Source organism: Phaethon aethereus (assembly GCF_964289735.1).
Source record: "Phaethon aethereus genome assembly, chromosome: 4".
In the NCBI taxonomy this organism is placed as follows: domain Eukaryota; kingdom Metazoa; phylum Chordata; class Aves; order Phaethontiformes; family Phaethontidae; genus Phaethon; species Phaethon aethereus.
Genome location: NC_138578.1, coordinates 77,446,382 through 77,459,123, shown reverse-complemented (window position 1 = coordinate 77,459,123; position 12,742 = coordinate 77,446,382). Strand labels below are relative to the sequence as shown.

Here is a 12,742-nt window from a genome sequence, read left to right as displayed (position 1 = left end):
GGTTGCCTGCTCAGCAACTTGACCTGTAGCTTGAGTCTAGTGACGCCTTCTGCGTGGTTGCACCCCATAGGTAACAGGGAGTGAGTGGTGCAGATGAATCAAGGTCAGGATGAGTTACTGCAAGACCTTATAAGGTGGAAAGAGGAGTCGGGGAAAGTTGCTCTAATTTTGTTTGTGAAAAATATGTTTTTCTCTAAAATGAAAATATTTTGTGTACCAAAGCTACCTGCCACTACAGGTCCTGCAATTTCCCACTCAGAGGGCAGGTCATACCACATTAGCTTTTCCTTTAGTTGCTATCTTGTGATACATTTAATGATTAGCAAAAAAATCAGCAAAGCAAGAATACTTCTGGGATACAGCTTCAGGGCTAGCTAGAGGTGGGCAAGAGACTAAAAGTCCCAATTAAATAATGGCTAAAACATGTCATGTAAACTCCGATTGCTTTTCCTAAGAAGGCCAAGATAATTTGCTTAAAATTTTAGTCTTGTGAAACTATGACTTTTTTTGCATTGATTTAGTTTTTTGGGGGGTGGGGCCTTGCATTTTAATCACTTCTTTTATAAAATAGACTTTCTGATGGGGAAAACATAGTCTGTTATGTTAGTGAGGCATCTTGTCTTTCCATTTCTAGCTGTCGTTGGCTGAAAAGTTCTTGTTACTACTGCCAGCTAATAGAGTTGCTTCTCTAGCTCAGCGGGTAGAGGCATGTGCTGTCTAACTGCTCAGCCTATCTAATTGCATCATTACAGCCCGTGCTGGCTGTCTAATCTTGCTGTATAAAGTAATTAAGTTGCCCCACCACTGAGCTGCTGGTGCTGAGCATCGATGCCTGGTGCTGCCTTGCAGCAGGCTTGTTCCTCAGGTGTAGCTCAGGCATTTCTCTTGAGCATACTCTGTGGGTACACTCATTACTTCTGCCAGCGCTTTGATATGTTATCTTGGCAAATCATTTGTATTTGTATCTCTGAAAGAAGAATGTTCTCTAGATAATTCTGTTTGCAGATATATTTAGAAATTGAACTATTCTCAGTTGTGCTGCCCCTTAACAAATCAGGAAGGAAAGAAAGAGGTATTTTGGTTTATATTCTTAGTTCTGAAGGATCAATATGGTAGCTGAGAATCAGAAAAGAACAGGGTTGTGCCTCACACACACTTCATTTTTTCACCGTGTGTGTTTCCCCGCCAGCCGTGCCTGGTGACGATGGTTCCCAATCTCATCAGTCATGTGTTGCAGTGAATCCCCCACCCAGAAGCAGCTTCTCGTAGTTGGGCTTGTGAGAATTTTAGCAGGACTTCTCACTGAGACACCACAAAGAATTAATCGTAGCACACAGGAGGATATGGATGTATGCCTTGCCTTTTGCTTTCTACTGCTCTTAGATTTCTTCCGGGACTTCAGGTGTTAAACAGTAGTGCCAATAGTTCCTTTCTTCTGTTTTACCTTGATATAACCTTGATTGGAGAAATTACCAGCAAGCTGATATGATACTGGAAACTTCGGTACAAAAAGCAGTACTGCAGTTTAGGCAAAAAGGTATTGTTAAAATCCTTCTTTCCAAGGTGAGGTAACATCATTCTTTGCCATCACACCATGTCATAGAAATTTAAAAGTTGATTTGCTGTAGTTAGTTACTCAGTATGTTTCTGTCCCAAAATGTGAAAAATTTCACAGGCAGAAATACCACTCTGTCTATGAGTGGGATGGATGTCTAATGTGAATTGAAAGCGGTAGGACATGTGATCAGCATCCTGAGCTGTTTGGCCCTGCTGTGAGGCACTGAGGGTGGGAGAAGTGAAACCCTCCTAAGCATGGTGTTCTTTTGCAGGGCTAGAGCCCCAGTCCCCTCCAAAAGCACCGGCAGGGAAGACGTCAATAGGACCAGCTCCGTTGCGCTCCCGCACCCAGCCGAAAGGGAATGAAGACGAGCTTGATCCAACCTGTGCAGCCGCCACATTGAAACTTATTAGAGACAAACTACCGAAGTTACCGCCTCCGCATGCCAGGTTATCTTTGTTTTAATTCTTGTAGAAACTTCTTGCTCCTATTTGTATTTGTTAGTCACGAAAGCACACAGAAAAGCGCTCGTGAACTGGGCAAGCTGCTAAGGCTGTCTTGGTTTCACTTTGAAGTTACAATTCTTTTATGGAGATGTACGTTCACTGCTCGGTATTGGGGATTTTGTTACTGATTGCACCAGGCTCTTAAGGAATATCGTACTGCTCACTTGGTTTAGGTTTTATTTGGTGTAAAAGGCCTCTATGAAAATACAAAACATTCCCAACTCTCCTAACAAAAAAAACCCATTTCCATTTTTTGGGATGATTTTTGGTTTGCAGCTAAACAGAACATATCCTAGTGCTACATTAGAAAGTAGTTTCAGCCATTTCTTCTCTCCTAGTGACTTACACTGTCAGTGCTGCCTGAAGGAGTGTTTTACTGATTCCAAAGACGTATTTGTTGTCAGTCCTATTCAAAGCTTGCTGAAAATCCAGCCTTGTCTAGCATTTATCTGTGATTTGGGGATAAGACTGAGTAATCTACTTAGTGGCATATTCCTGAAAAGAAACTTCTGCATTGGCCAGGAAAGCCCCCAAAAACTAGCAAATTGGGATGTAATCTCAGAAAGGAGTTTACTTTATTAGAACTCTGGAGTTTGGAGTATTCAGGTGTACATTTTGACTGTTAATCGTTAAAAATTTAGTGTTTTAGTAAAGTGACTAAGACCATTTGAAGTTCTCTTACTGAATACCCAAGGTCCCCATAGTAGCACTCTGGTTTTTGAAGACTAATGAATTCTATGGTGGTGTTGCACAATGAGTATTATAAGTCTGCAAGGTGGAATTTTGTCAACAAAAACAAACTTAGCAATCTGTGTGACTGCCATGCAAACATGGGCATGACCTTACAGAAGCAAGATCTTTCTAAACACAGTTTGCCATATCAGTAGCTCGTGTTACAGCACAGCGTGTGTGATCCACTACTGCCCCCATTAGATCTCTAGGCTTCTACACGTATGGTATAATACATTTTATATAGCTTTAGCTGAATGTGCACTTAAGCTTCATGATGCAGTGTGCTGTACTTAGAGTGTGTGATATTATGGTTTGCATCCTTTTAAAAAAAACAAAAGTCAATCCTGTAAAGGTAGTTGTAGTCCTAGATCTAAGAGAATATTAGTGTTGGTGTGAAAATCTAATGAAAAAAGAGAAAAAGTTGTTGTGATCATTGCTGTTCCATATTGACTTTTCATCATTTTTCTCCAGTGACTCTGCAACTACTGAGCCAGCAGCCTTGGAAGAGCTTGACAGTAAGAGAAGAAAACTAGAAGAAGAAAGAGCTAAAGCTCCCCTCATGCCTTTTGGATTAGATCTTCACTACTGGGGACAGGATCAGCCAAGTGCTGGGAAGATTCTCAAGTAATGCTCTTTCTCTTTTAAGACAAATTAAACAAATATATAGATTTATTTGTATTCAGAGGTCATGCAATGGGGTGACTGCTATTTCTTTTGATACTTACTTTTCTTCTGTCCCTTGTGCTGTAGGACCCATAAACAAAGTCAGAAATTCTACCTTTAAAGTTATTTGTTTTGAGAAGATGTGATGCTAATTAAATATCCTTTGGTGCTTCAAAGCACATTTTTCCTGCTCTTTCATGTTTGTGTATTATTTGCAGCATGGCATCACTTAACTCCAATTTACATCGGTACCTCATTATGCAAAGTGCTATGCAAGTGCATGCGAGACAGTCCCTCTGCTGGGGACTTGACAGTCTAAATAAATAACAGACAAGGTAGGAGGAAGACTGGGGAGGTGTCAGGGGTCTTTTTCCTGACTTTACAGAGAGGTAAATGAGGAAATTGATATGCCTGTTCAGTCACACAAGAAATAGGTGCTGGTTACAGGATTTGAATTTGGATTTCTCACTTTTCATTCTTGTCTGGGGAAGGTTTTGTGTTTCTTGGACATGAAACATTGCTGGCTTGGGGAGAGCTTTAGCAATGCCAGGAAGAAAAGATGGTAGGTATACATCAGAACTCGTTTCTAGCAGTCAGTTTTTAAAAAATATTTTTAAGACTAGTATTTTCATATGAAAGTCAGGATGCAAAGTTCTCCCTCTATGTATAATTTCATTTAAGTCCACCAGAACTTCAGTATCAGTGTATATCGTACCTGTCTTGGAAAAGGCAAAAACCATTGGCTAGGTTGCAAATCAAACTCTCCTATTCTCAGCAGTATTACTTTAACTTAGTTTGTTTTCTCATCAGAACAAAACAAAACAAAAAAAACCCACCAGGCCATGATCACAGTGTGAAGACAGTGTTTGCAGAAAAACAAGAGGAAAGTATTGCCTCTGTATCTGATTGCATAAAATGCTGAATATGTTTTAAATTATTGAAAGCCAGTGAAATTTGATCCTTAATAGTGCTCTAACGCAGCCACTCCAAGCTTTGGGTTCTGTCTGGTGTGGTGTAAGCTCTTCAAGGCCTATAAAATGGTTAAGATTTTCAGCAGGGCTTTAAGAAGCATTTGTCTGTGATAATGCCAAAAAAGTAGTAAGGCTTTACTTTACATTGCAAATGAGTTATTCAAGTCATAAGTGAAATCAGAAGCATATTTCACTCCCTGTCTGCCTTGTGCTGTACTGTTTTATTTTTATGCTTTCCAATAAAATAGAGGGCACACTTCTGAACCTTATAGTCTATAACTACAGATATGCCAATCTAACTAAAAGTTAATTTAAGTAACTCTGCACACACAATACCATTGACCCCTGGGTATAAAATATATTTATTGAAAAATTAAGGTAGTCATTGGCCAATTCCTTTAACTTTTCTATGTGCACGCATACTGTCTCTGTAAGATGCCTAGGAAAAAAAGCAAACCCAAAAAACAGACAACACATACAGAATGTGTACGGAATTTGAATTTTTAAAATTTGAAGTGGAAAAGTCTTTCCCCCTCACCTCTTTCACACTACACTTACTTAATTACAGCATTTAGAATAAATTAAGATTCTGAAAGTGAGAATGAAGCTACGAGGAAGATGATTTTTCTAAAGAAGTTTTGTTTAGCTGGTAAACGGAGAACCATCACCTTCTCTAGAACGTGACAGTAACTGTGGGCTTTTCAAAAAGTTTGGGCCGAACCATTTTCCCGACTTCTGCCTTCACTCACACAACTCATTAAGCTAGTTTAAGAACTCTTCAAATGAGTTTATAAAGCTGTAGGCGTACTTTTTTGGGGGAGGATTGTGTACTGCACAGTCTTGTACTGTGTAGAGACTGCTATGCTAACTTAACTAACTATTTTGGATAGCATGGGCCTTCCAAACTCATCTACCCTCCTCCTTGAATTAAATTAGCTTACTCTTAGGATCAGACTAAATTAACTGCGGCAGCACGTTTTATGACTGTGACTAGGATATTTGAATTAGCCCATATAGCACTTGCTCCGGGATCTCTGTACGCTCATACTTATTTTAGAATTTATATTTATTCAATTTTTTTGTAAGCTTCCCATCATCATAGGAACAAAGTGATATATAAATTGATATAAATTAGTTGAAAAGGTGCAATATTTCTCCAGGAGCTAGACTTTCTTTTAGATTTCAGTTAACCCTTACTTGTCTTTTATTCCTCCTAATGTATAGCTATGTAATTTCCATTAAAGCCTCTGTTATTTGTCTAGATCAATAACATTCTTTCTATGAGTGTGAGTGGGGTGTTGATCTTCTAGTTGATTATCTGTTCTCCTTCTGATCCTTCTTACAAAAAAGTTTTTCTTTCTTCTTCTCATTTTTTCAAAGAAAGATCTCGTGTTCTGCCTTTTAAAAATGTTGCTTAAATTACAACAGCTGGAAATCAGAAAACTTTGGGCATCAGCACTACTTTGTTCTTTTCTCACCTGCTAGTAAGTCATGCTGGTAGAAAATAAGTTATATGCTTGTAGTAAACAATAATAATCATGAGTATCTGTGTAGGAATCAAGCTATTTTAAGTTCAGTTCCCAAATACTGATTGATGATATATAGAGTAAAACATAATTTTAATTTCCTTGAGATTTGTTGGAGGCAGATTTTGAGGGGTGACAGAAAAAACATTAAATAGAACTTTTTCCTAATTGGAAAGTTTGGCATGCACAACTGTTAAAAGCTTCTTCGTTCTCATGTAACTGTAATTTGATAATTTAGAGGGGAAGGGGAGTTCAGACCACCAAAGGACATTAGATTTTACTAGGAGATTCTGTACAGCTACCTTGCACATAGAAATCCCGTATCATGTCTTTTTAGGAATGCTTTCCCTTCCTTGTGTCTGTAAGGTTAGTAATACAGAGCTAGCAGTCAGTCTTGTTTTCAGGACTGTATTAAAACTAAGCAAATCAGAAATTTACTTCATTCTTTTATTTACTGTCTATTGTACAGTCTTGTCACATAATTTCTGAAGCTAAAATACTGTGTCACTCAAATGTTTTAATAAAGTCATATTGGCATATTATAAAGATTCTTAAAGCTTTTTTGTTTTGGCTACAGGTTGCAGAATTGTGTGATTGAAAACTTTTTTTTTTTTAAACCAAAAATTGTGGAAACCTGTTACTATGTTTAATGTTGAACTAACCTCCACTATAACTCTTTTGCCTTTATCCCCTAATTTACCAGAAGGAAGTTATTTGTACTTTTTGGCAGGTCAGAATTTTTCTTGCCCTAGCAAGGTATATTTGATGAAGAAATTATTGGATAACATGAATCTCTTTAACAAGGATTTTGCTTGTTGAACGTTTTTCTGATGTTTGGCAAATCATAGAATGGCTTTGAAATTTCTTAATCGCTTTTTTAACCTAGTTCTAATCTATTAATATAGTTTTAAATGGTCAGCTATCGCAGTAAAACCAGCAGCTATGTATGTTGTAGGTTGCTAAGGTCAGATAATTTCCTCCACTGTTTTTTCCTTGTGATCTGCTGAAAACTTGCTTAGATAAAATTCATCAAAACTCTTCAGACCCACCAAAGTAATTCTTTATCTGTTGGCTTATGTGCTTTGCTGAATCAAGATCGTTGTGATTAGAGAAACCAGTGTTCACATATATATGGCCCTGCAGTCTATAGAAGGCAAAGTCTCAGAAGTAGGAATGACACCCAAGGCACAGTGATGACCTGCTCATTGCAGGGGGGTTGGACTAGGTGGCCTTTGAAGGTCCCCTCCAAACCAAACCATTCTATGATTCTATATTAATGAGTGAGAGGAATTGGATATGGATAGAGAAAATCCCCTCAAATCAGTCTGGAACTGATTGGATGGAAGAAAGGAATTGTGAAGTGTCCTTTATAAATTTTAAGTTCTTATCAAGACATCTGTAATCTAGATACCTCCATTTTGCTTGTAATAAGCAGCAGACATGCAGGCTGGAATTCTTTTTGCTTAGTTTAGCTGTATTTTTTTCTCTTTAACTTTGTATTTCCTTAAATTTGAGATGGAATTGTTGTTGTTTAACTTCAGATATCTTGAAGTTAGATATCTAAGCTTAAGCTGGTCACCCTGATTTTTTTTCCTGATTAGGAGAAACATAGACCATTAGAGGGACACACATAGCATCCTAAGATTAGCATCTAAAATGTGTCAGGTAATTACTCTCTGGGGTTGCCTGTTTCTCGTTAGACACTAGTGGCAGCCTAGCGTGGCTAAAATGAAATTATCTGAATACTGTTGAGAAAATTTGAAAATACTACATCACTCAAAGGTCTTTGCTCCCCTTCCCTCCCACCCCCCACATCTGCTGGCGTGGTACTGATCTTCCTTACAGCAGATTACAAAGAGTATATTTGCTTATACCTGTCTGTAAATACAAGTAAAATCTCTAATTTTACAATGGATTTTCAATGGATTAGCTTAATTTCCTAGAGGAATACCTCATAAGTTTCTCAGACATAGGGACACTGTATAGGAGAACCTGGAAGAAAGAATCTCTGTAAGGTTGATCTATAAGATTTTTTTATTTTTTTTATATATATATATATATATATGTATGTATATATAATCTGTAAGATTGCTCTATCAGAGCAATCTGATCGTTCGCTCTCTTCCCTGGTCCAAGGAACATACTCTGATTTCAGCTTCTGCTGCTCTGCTGCTGCAGGCCTACAGCTACCAGGAATAAGATCAGACAAGTCAAGATCAAACTGTTTCCTCCCTGGTCTATCTTGTGTGTTTAATCATAGAAGTATTTTGTTATGAAGAGTGTTAACTACAGAATTAGAAAGTTATTCACTGAAACTGGATATCAGATAACTGACTGTGAATGTCTAGATCACGAACTAGAGCTAAGAGTTGTAATATGTTAGCAGGTTAAACAAGAAGTCGATACTAGACAAGCTTTGGTGATATTTTAAAAACATCTTCATAATACAGGAGTCATAAGAAAGAATGGTAGATTCCTCGGTTTTTCTAATTCACTCATAAATCTTGCCTTCCTTTTACATGTAAGTTTACCATGGGATAATACTGGCATCTTTATGTGCTTTCTTACAACTTTGTGAATAATTTTCATTCATCGTTTTTCCAGATTTGCTTCTGAGCATCGATTTTGGGCTCCCAGTGAAGTAGAGGAAGAGGTGGAAAATAAAGAAATAACTGAAATGTTAAAAACTAGATACATAACATTTGCTGGCAAGTTTGAACCAGTGAAACATAAATGTCGAGCACCAATGCCTGATGGAAGGCTGTGTGAAAGACAAGATCGGATCAAGGTGGGCACCAAGTAGCATAACTTCCAGGATATCTGCTAACGCAGAGACGATCTTGTTAAAACATGTCTGTAAAAGTTTATTGCACATTGTAAATATAGTTCAAGGGAGTGAAAGAAAATTGTATCTGAAGAAGTTTGCTGTCGATAGGTGCTTCATGTGAGAAGCATCCTTTCTACAAGGAAGCTGTAAACATTTAAATAACTCAAATATTTGTTGGCATTCATCGTAGGTATTTATATTATATTTATTACTGTGATGTTTGAGTACCTGACAGTGGAGACAGTTGTTTGCTGAAAAGTTTTCCTCATTTAGAGGCATATTTGATACTAACTTGTTTTTAGAAACGTGGGTGTTTGAGGGGCAAAGAGATTTTATTTACAAATTAGGTTTTACGAAAACTAAAGGCTATGCAGCCTCAAAGTATGAGCCCTATTGAGCAGAAATACTTTGCTTAAATACTTTGGTCTAATAAGCCTATTCTTCCTGTATTACCTGAGATTGAAGGATCTGAATGCACTAAAATACTTTAAATGAGATTGTTACAGGATAGGGATACAGCATAAACAACAGAATACAGTGCAGCATTGGTGCCCTGGTTCCACAGCTGACAGCATGTGCTACCTGGCCTCTTGAAATTGGATATTCATATCACAAAGACCTTATTTATTTGAATATATTAACTGTATGATGTTTATGGGATCCTGATGCTTTCTAAGGGGGACTGGGCATCAAGTGTAGAGTTTTGTTGCTTGATTCCAGTGTGTGGCTTAAGCTATGTTGAATAACATGTAAGCATTTTCTTTTCATTCGGAAGTTTTCAGGTTTTTTTTTTCCTTTCCTTTCTGAAGTGCCCTTTCCATGGAAAGATAATTCCTCGGGATGAATCTGGCATTCCTGTTAATGCAGAAGACAGAGCCAGAGAAGAAAAGATGCGATTTGAGAAGCAAGCAGCTCAGCCAGGTTTGTGTCTGCATAGCACCTTAAAAAAAAAAAAAAAAAAAAAAAGTGAAAAATATTAGACAGAGATGGTATATAAGCTTTAAATGTAAGTGTACTGTCTTTATTGTATGTGTTTGTATATATATTGCATTCAGTATTTAGCATATCTACAATGTATTTACAATCCATATAATAATTGTTTATATTGTATCTACATTGTATCTATATGTTGTACACATTGCATCTATATATAGATGCAGTGCAGATAAAAGTTGGACAACAATCTCAGTATACAGTTGGACAATGGGTGAGACAGGCTATATGGTGGAAGAGAGACGATTCTTTCATTGCCAAAGGCACAGGTTAAGATCCACAGAACTGGATCATATTTCTGTTCTGCTCCTAACCCTGTTCTCTCATTTAAATTCCTGTTGGTTTTAATTTGCAAATCATTTGCAGTGATTCTTGCTTAGGTGATAAATATGGATGCATGTCTACACAGAATGAAGTTAACATTTCATTTGTTCCTTATTTACAATAGTTACCATGATGTTCCTAACACTTCTTAGGCAGACGAATTATAGCTTTTATCTTAAGGAACATGTGTATTCCCAGGAAATAGGTTTAATTGTCCTTAAATGCCTGATAATAACTCTTCCCATGCTTCTGAAGAGTCATCTAATCTTGCTGGTCCCTAACAGTTGTCATTTGCATAATGTAGTGATACTATTATTCGGGTCACTGTGTTACCAGGAATATTGGCAGAGTGGGTTTTTTGTTACAATGCAGGAACTTGTTTTTCCTATATCTGTTCATATCTATCGTTCTATATTTCCTATATCTACTGATTTGCTATTTCTGTTTTAGAAGAATTCTTGGCCTTGTTGTGCTGTGCATCTGTGCAGCATCGCTAGAAAATACTCTGAACTAGGGAAGCCCTCACCTTGGGCTTTACTTTATTGGCATTATAACTATAATTGGCACTAGAACATCTGGATGTTCTAATAGGCATGATGTTTGTGATGGGCTTGAGGAAGGGAGCAGACAGATGCTGTTATGTGCTGTTTAATTGTCTACAGTTTACTGTGCAATACTCTGGATTTTGTTTTTAAACAATGGGAATGGGCAACAAAACAGCTAATGGCCTTCTCCTTGCCTCCAGGCTGCTGCTTTCAGGTGTGGAGTGCTCTGGAGGGAAGACTTATCCTTCCCCAAGGTTATTTGTGCGTTTTTAGCCAGGATAAGGCTCTGGACTGCTAGGTAAGGAATGCAGGCAATGAGAAAGGCAGCAAGCAATGAGTACACAGGCAGGAAGACTTCCAAGGGGCATAAGATACTTTTTTGCAATAGTACAACTAAGCCTCGTTAGTGGTGGACAGAAGGTGGATTTCCATAGGGTGCCGGGGGAACTGCAGCCAGGAAGCTACTGGAAGCTGATGGACTGCAAAGCAAGGTGAGAGGGATCTATCAAAGACATAGTATATAATTGGAGGGGACAGGTTTGTTTTCAAAGCTTTTACTTAATATGCCTTCTTCCAGCGGGTCTTCGTTTTCTCTATTTTAAGCTATTTATTCTAGGTGAGTAGTCTGCATTCTAATTAAACTTACCCATAGGCTTTATCATTTTCATATCTTGTAGTATGTTCCCTTTAAGGAGATGGTTGTCTCTTAAGCTCTGACTCAGTGTTTCACTGGTTTCACAGTCATATATATTATTAAGGAGGCTACTGAAACTCCCACGAAACCACTTCAGAGCATAAAACCAGTTGTTGATCTGTTACCCAAAAAAGCCTATGTCGAATGAATGTGCATTTAAACATACAACTGGCCCACACAGTTTCCTTTAATATGTATTTGGCTGGCTTTGAATGACTGTGCTTGGCAATTACCAGCACCACGTGAATGCAGCAGTTACTGAACACCTTCTCGTGCCTGCGTGCGGGGAAGTGCGAGGTTTAGAGGCAGCGTCCATCCTCGTCCAGGTGGAGCGAAGTGCTCTGAACTGGCATCCAGCCAGCAGCATTGGACGGTCACAGCGAAACCAGGCCAGGGATATGGATGTTGTGTTAAAAAGGAAAGTTCCAAACTTAGTTACGACAAACTAAAACTGGCAAATTAAACTACTAGGTGTTCTTGAGGGACTCGTTTCAAACTAGAAACTAATACTTTGGTATAAAAATTACTTGCACTGAAAAATATTGATTTTTTTTTTTTTTTTTTTTTCTTCTTGTGAAATCACCATCGCTTGAGGCTAGACATAATATTTATTTTTATTACAGTGTCAGCTGGGTGTTGTTAGAGGCTTCTCACCTCTGGCCCACAAGGATGTGTATGTTAGTCCCAAACCGGTGTTGACATTGCTGTGTTGCATTATTGAGTGCGGTTGTTAAGCTGAAATGTCATACAAAGGTCCATCCATCTGTCTGGGGAGATACTGAACAAGCTATGGCACTTAATTTATTGGACAAAACCTTACAGCTTTCTAAAGTCATATGTATACCAGATGTCACTAAATACTTCTAAGCACTGCTTTTTGTTGCTTTCTTTTTTCCTGTGCCTCAGTATTTTTATATTTGTTTTATGATATGTTCATCAGACTTTTAAAATGGTCTTTAGTTTCTTTATTTTGGGCTCGTGGTTTGGAGGTGTGTGTTTGGTTGGTTTGCATTGGGGTTTGTTGTTTGTTTGTTTATTTACAAGGGACTTGAAGCAAATCTTGAGCAGTGCTGCTTTGGCAAATATTCAAGTGGGGACAGTGTGTGCTTTGCTGTTATGATCGACAACATCATTTGCTAATGATGACAGTTTGAAAAATCCCAAACATTATAATTTGGGGATCAGCTGCATGGTTAAATTGCATGGTTAAATTTTTCCAACATCTTTCTCCTGTTGGGTGATAGGTTTGTTTTCATCCTTGTGTGGTTGAAGGGGAAAATAATTATATAAAAGTAATACAGTTTGTGTGATAATTCCTATGTTTTGACAACACTGTCGTTGTTATTGCAGAGCATTCTTTAACTTAGTATAGAATTCTAAACTCTAGCTAATGTCCACAAAAT

The 12,742-nt window shown here is 37.9% G+C and overlaps 1 protein-coding gene across 1 annotated transcript in view; it reads left to right on the top strand.

Annotated features, from left to right (window-relative positions):
- The window catches only part of UVSSA (UV stimulated scaffold protein A), a gene marked incomplete at its 5' end in the record, with an annotated part of 56,493 nt that overhangs the window by 34,432 nt on the left and 9,319 nt on the right, over positions 1 to 12,742 (top strand). Inside the window, 4 exons of the mRNA XM_081999466.1 lie at positions 1,830 to 2,007; positions 3,268 to 3,420; positions 8,561 to 8,744; positions 9,593 to 9,704. Coding sequence (XP_081855592.1) covers positions 1,830 to 2,007; positions 3,268 to 3,420; positions 8,561 to 8,744; positions 9,593 to 9,704 — 627 coding nt within the window. The remainder of the gene's footprint in view (positions 1 to 1,829; positions 2,008 to 3,267; positions 3,421 to 8,560; positions 8,745 to 9,592; positions 9,705 to 12,742) is intronic.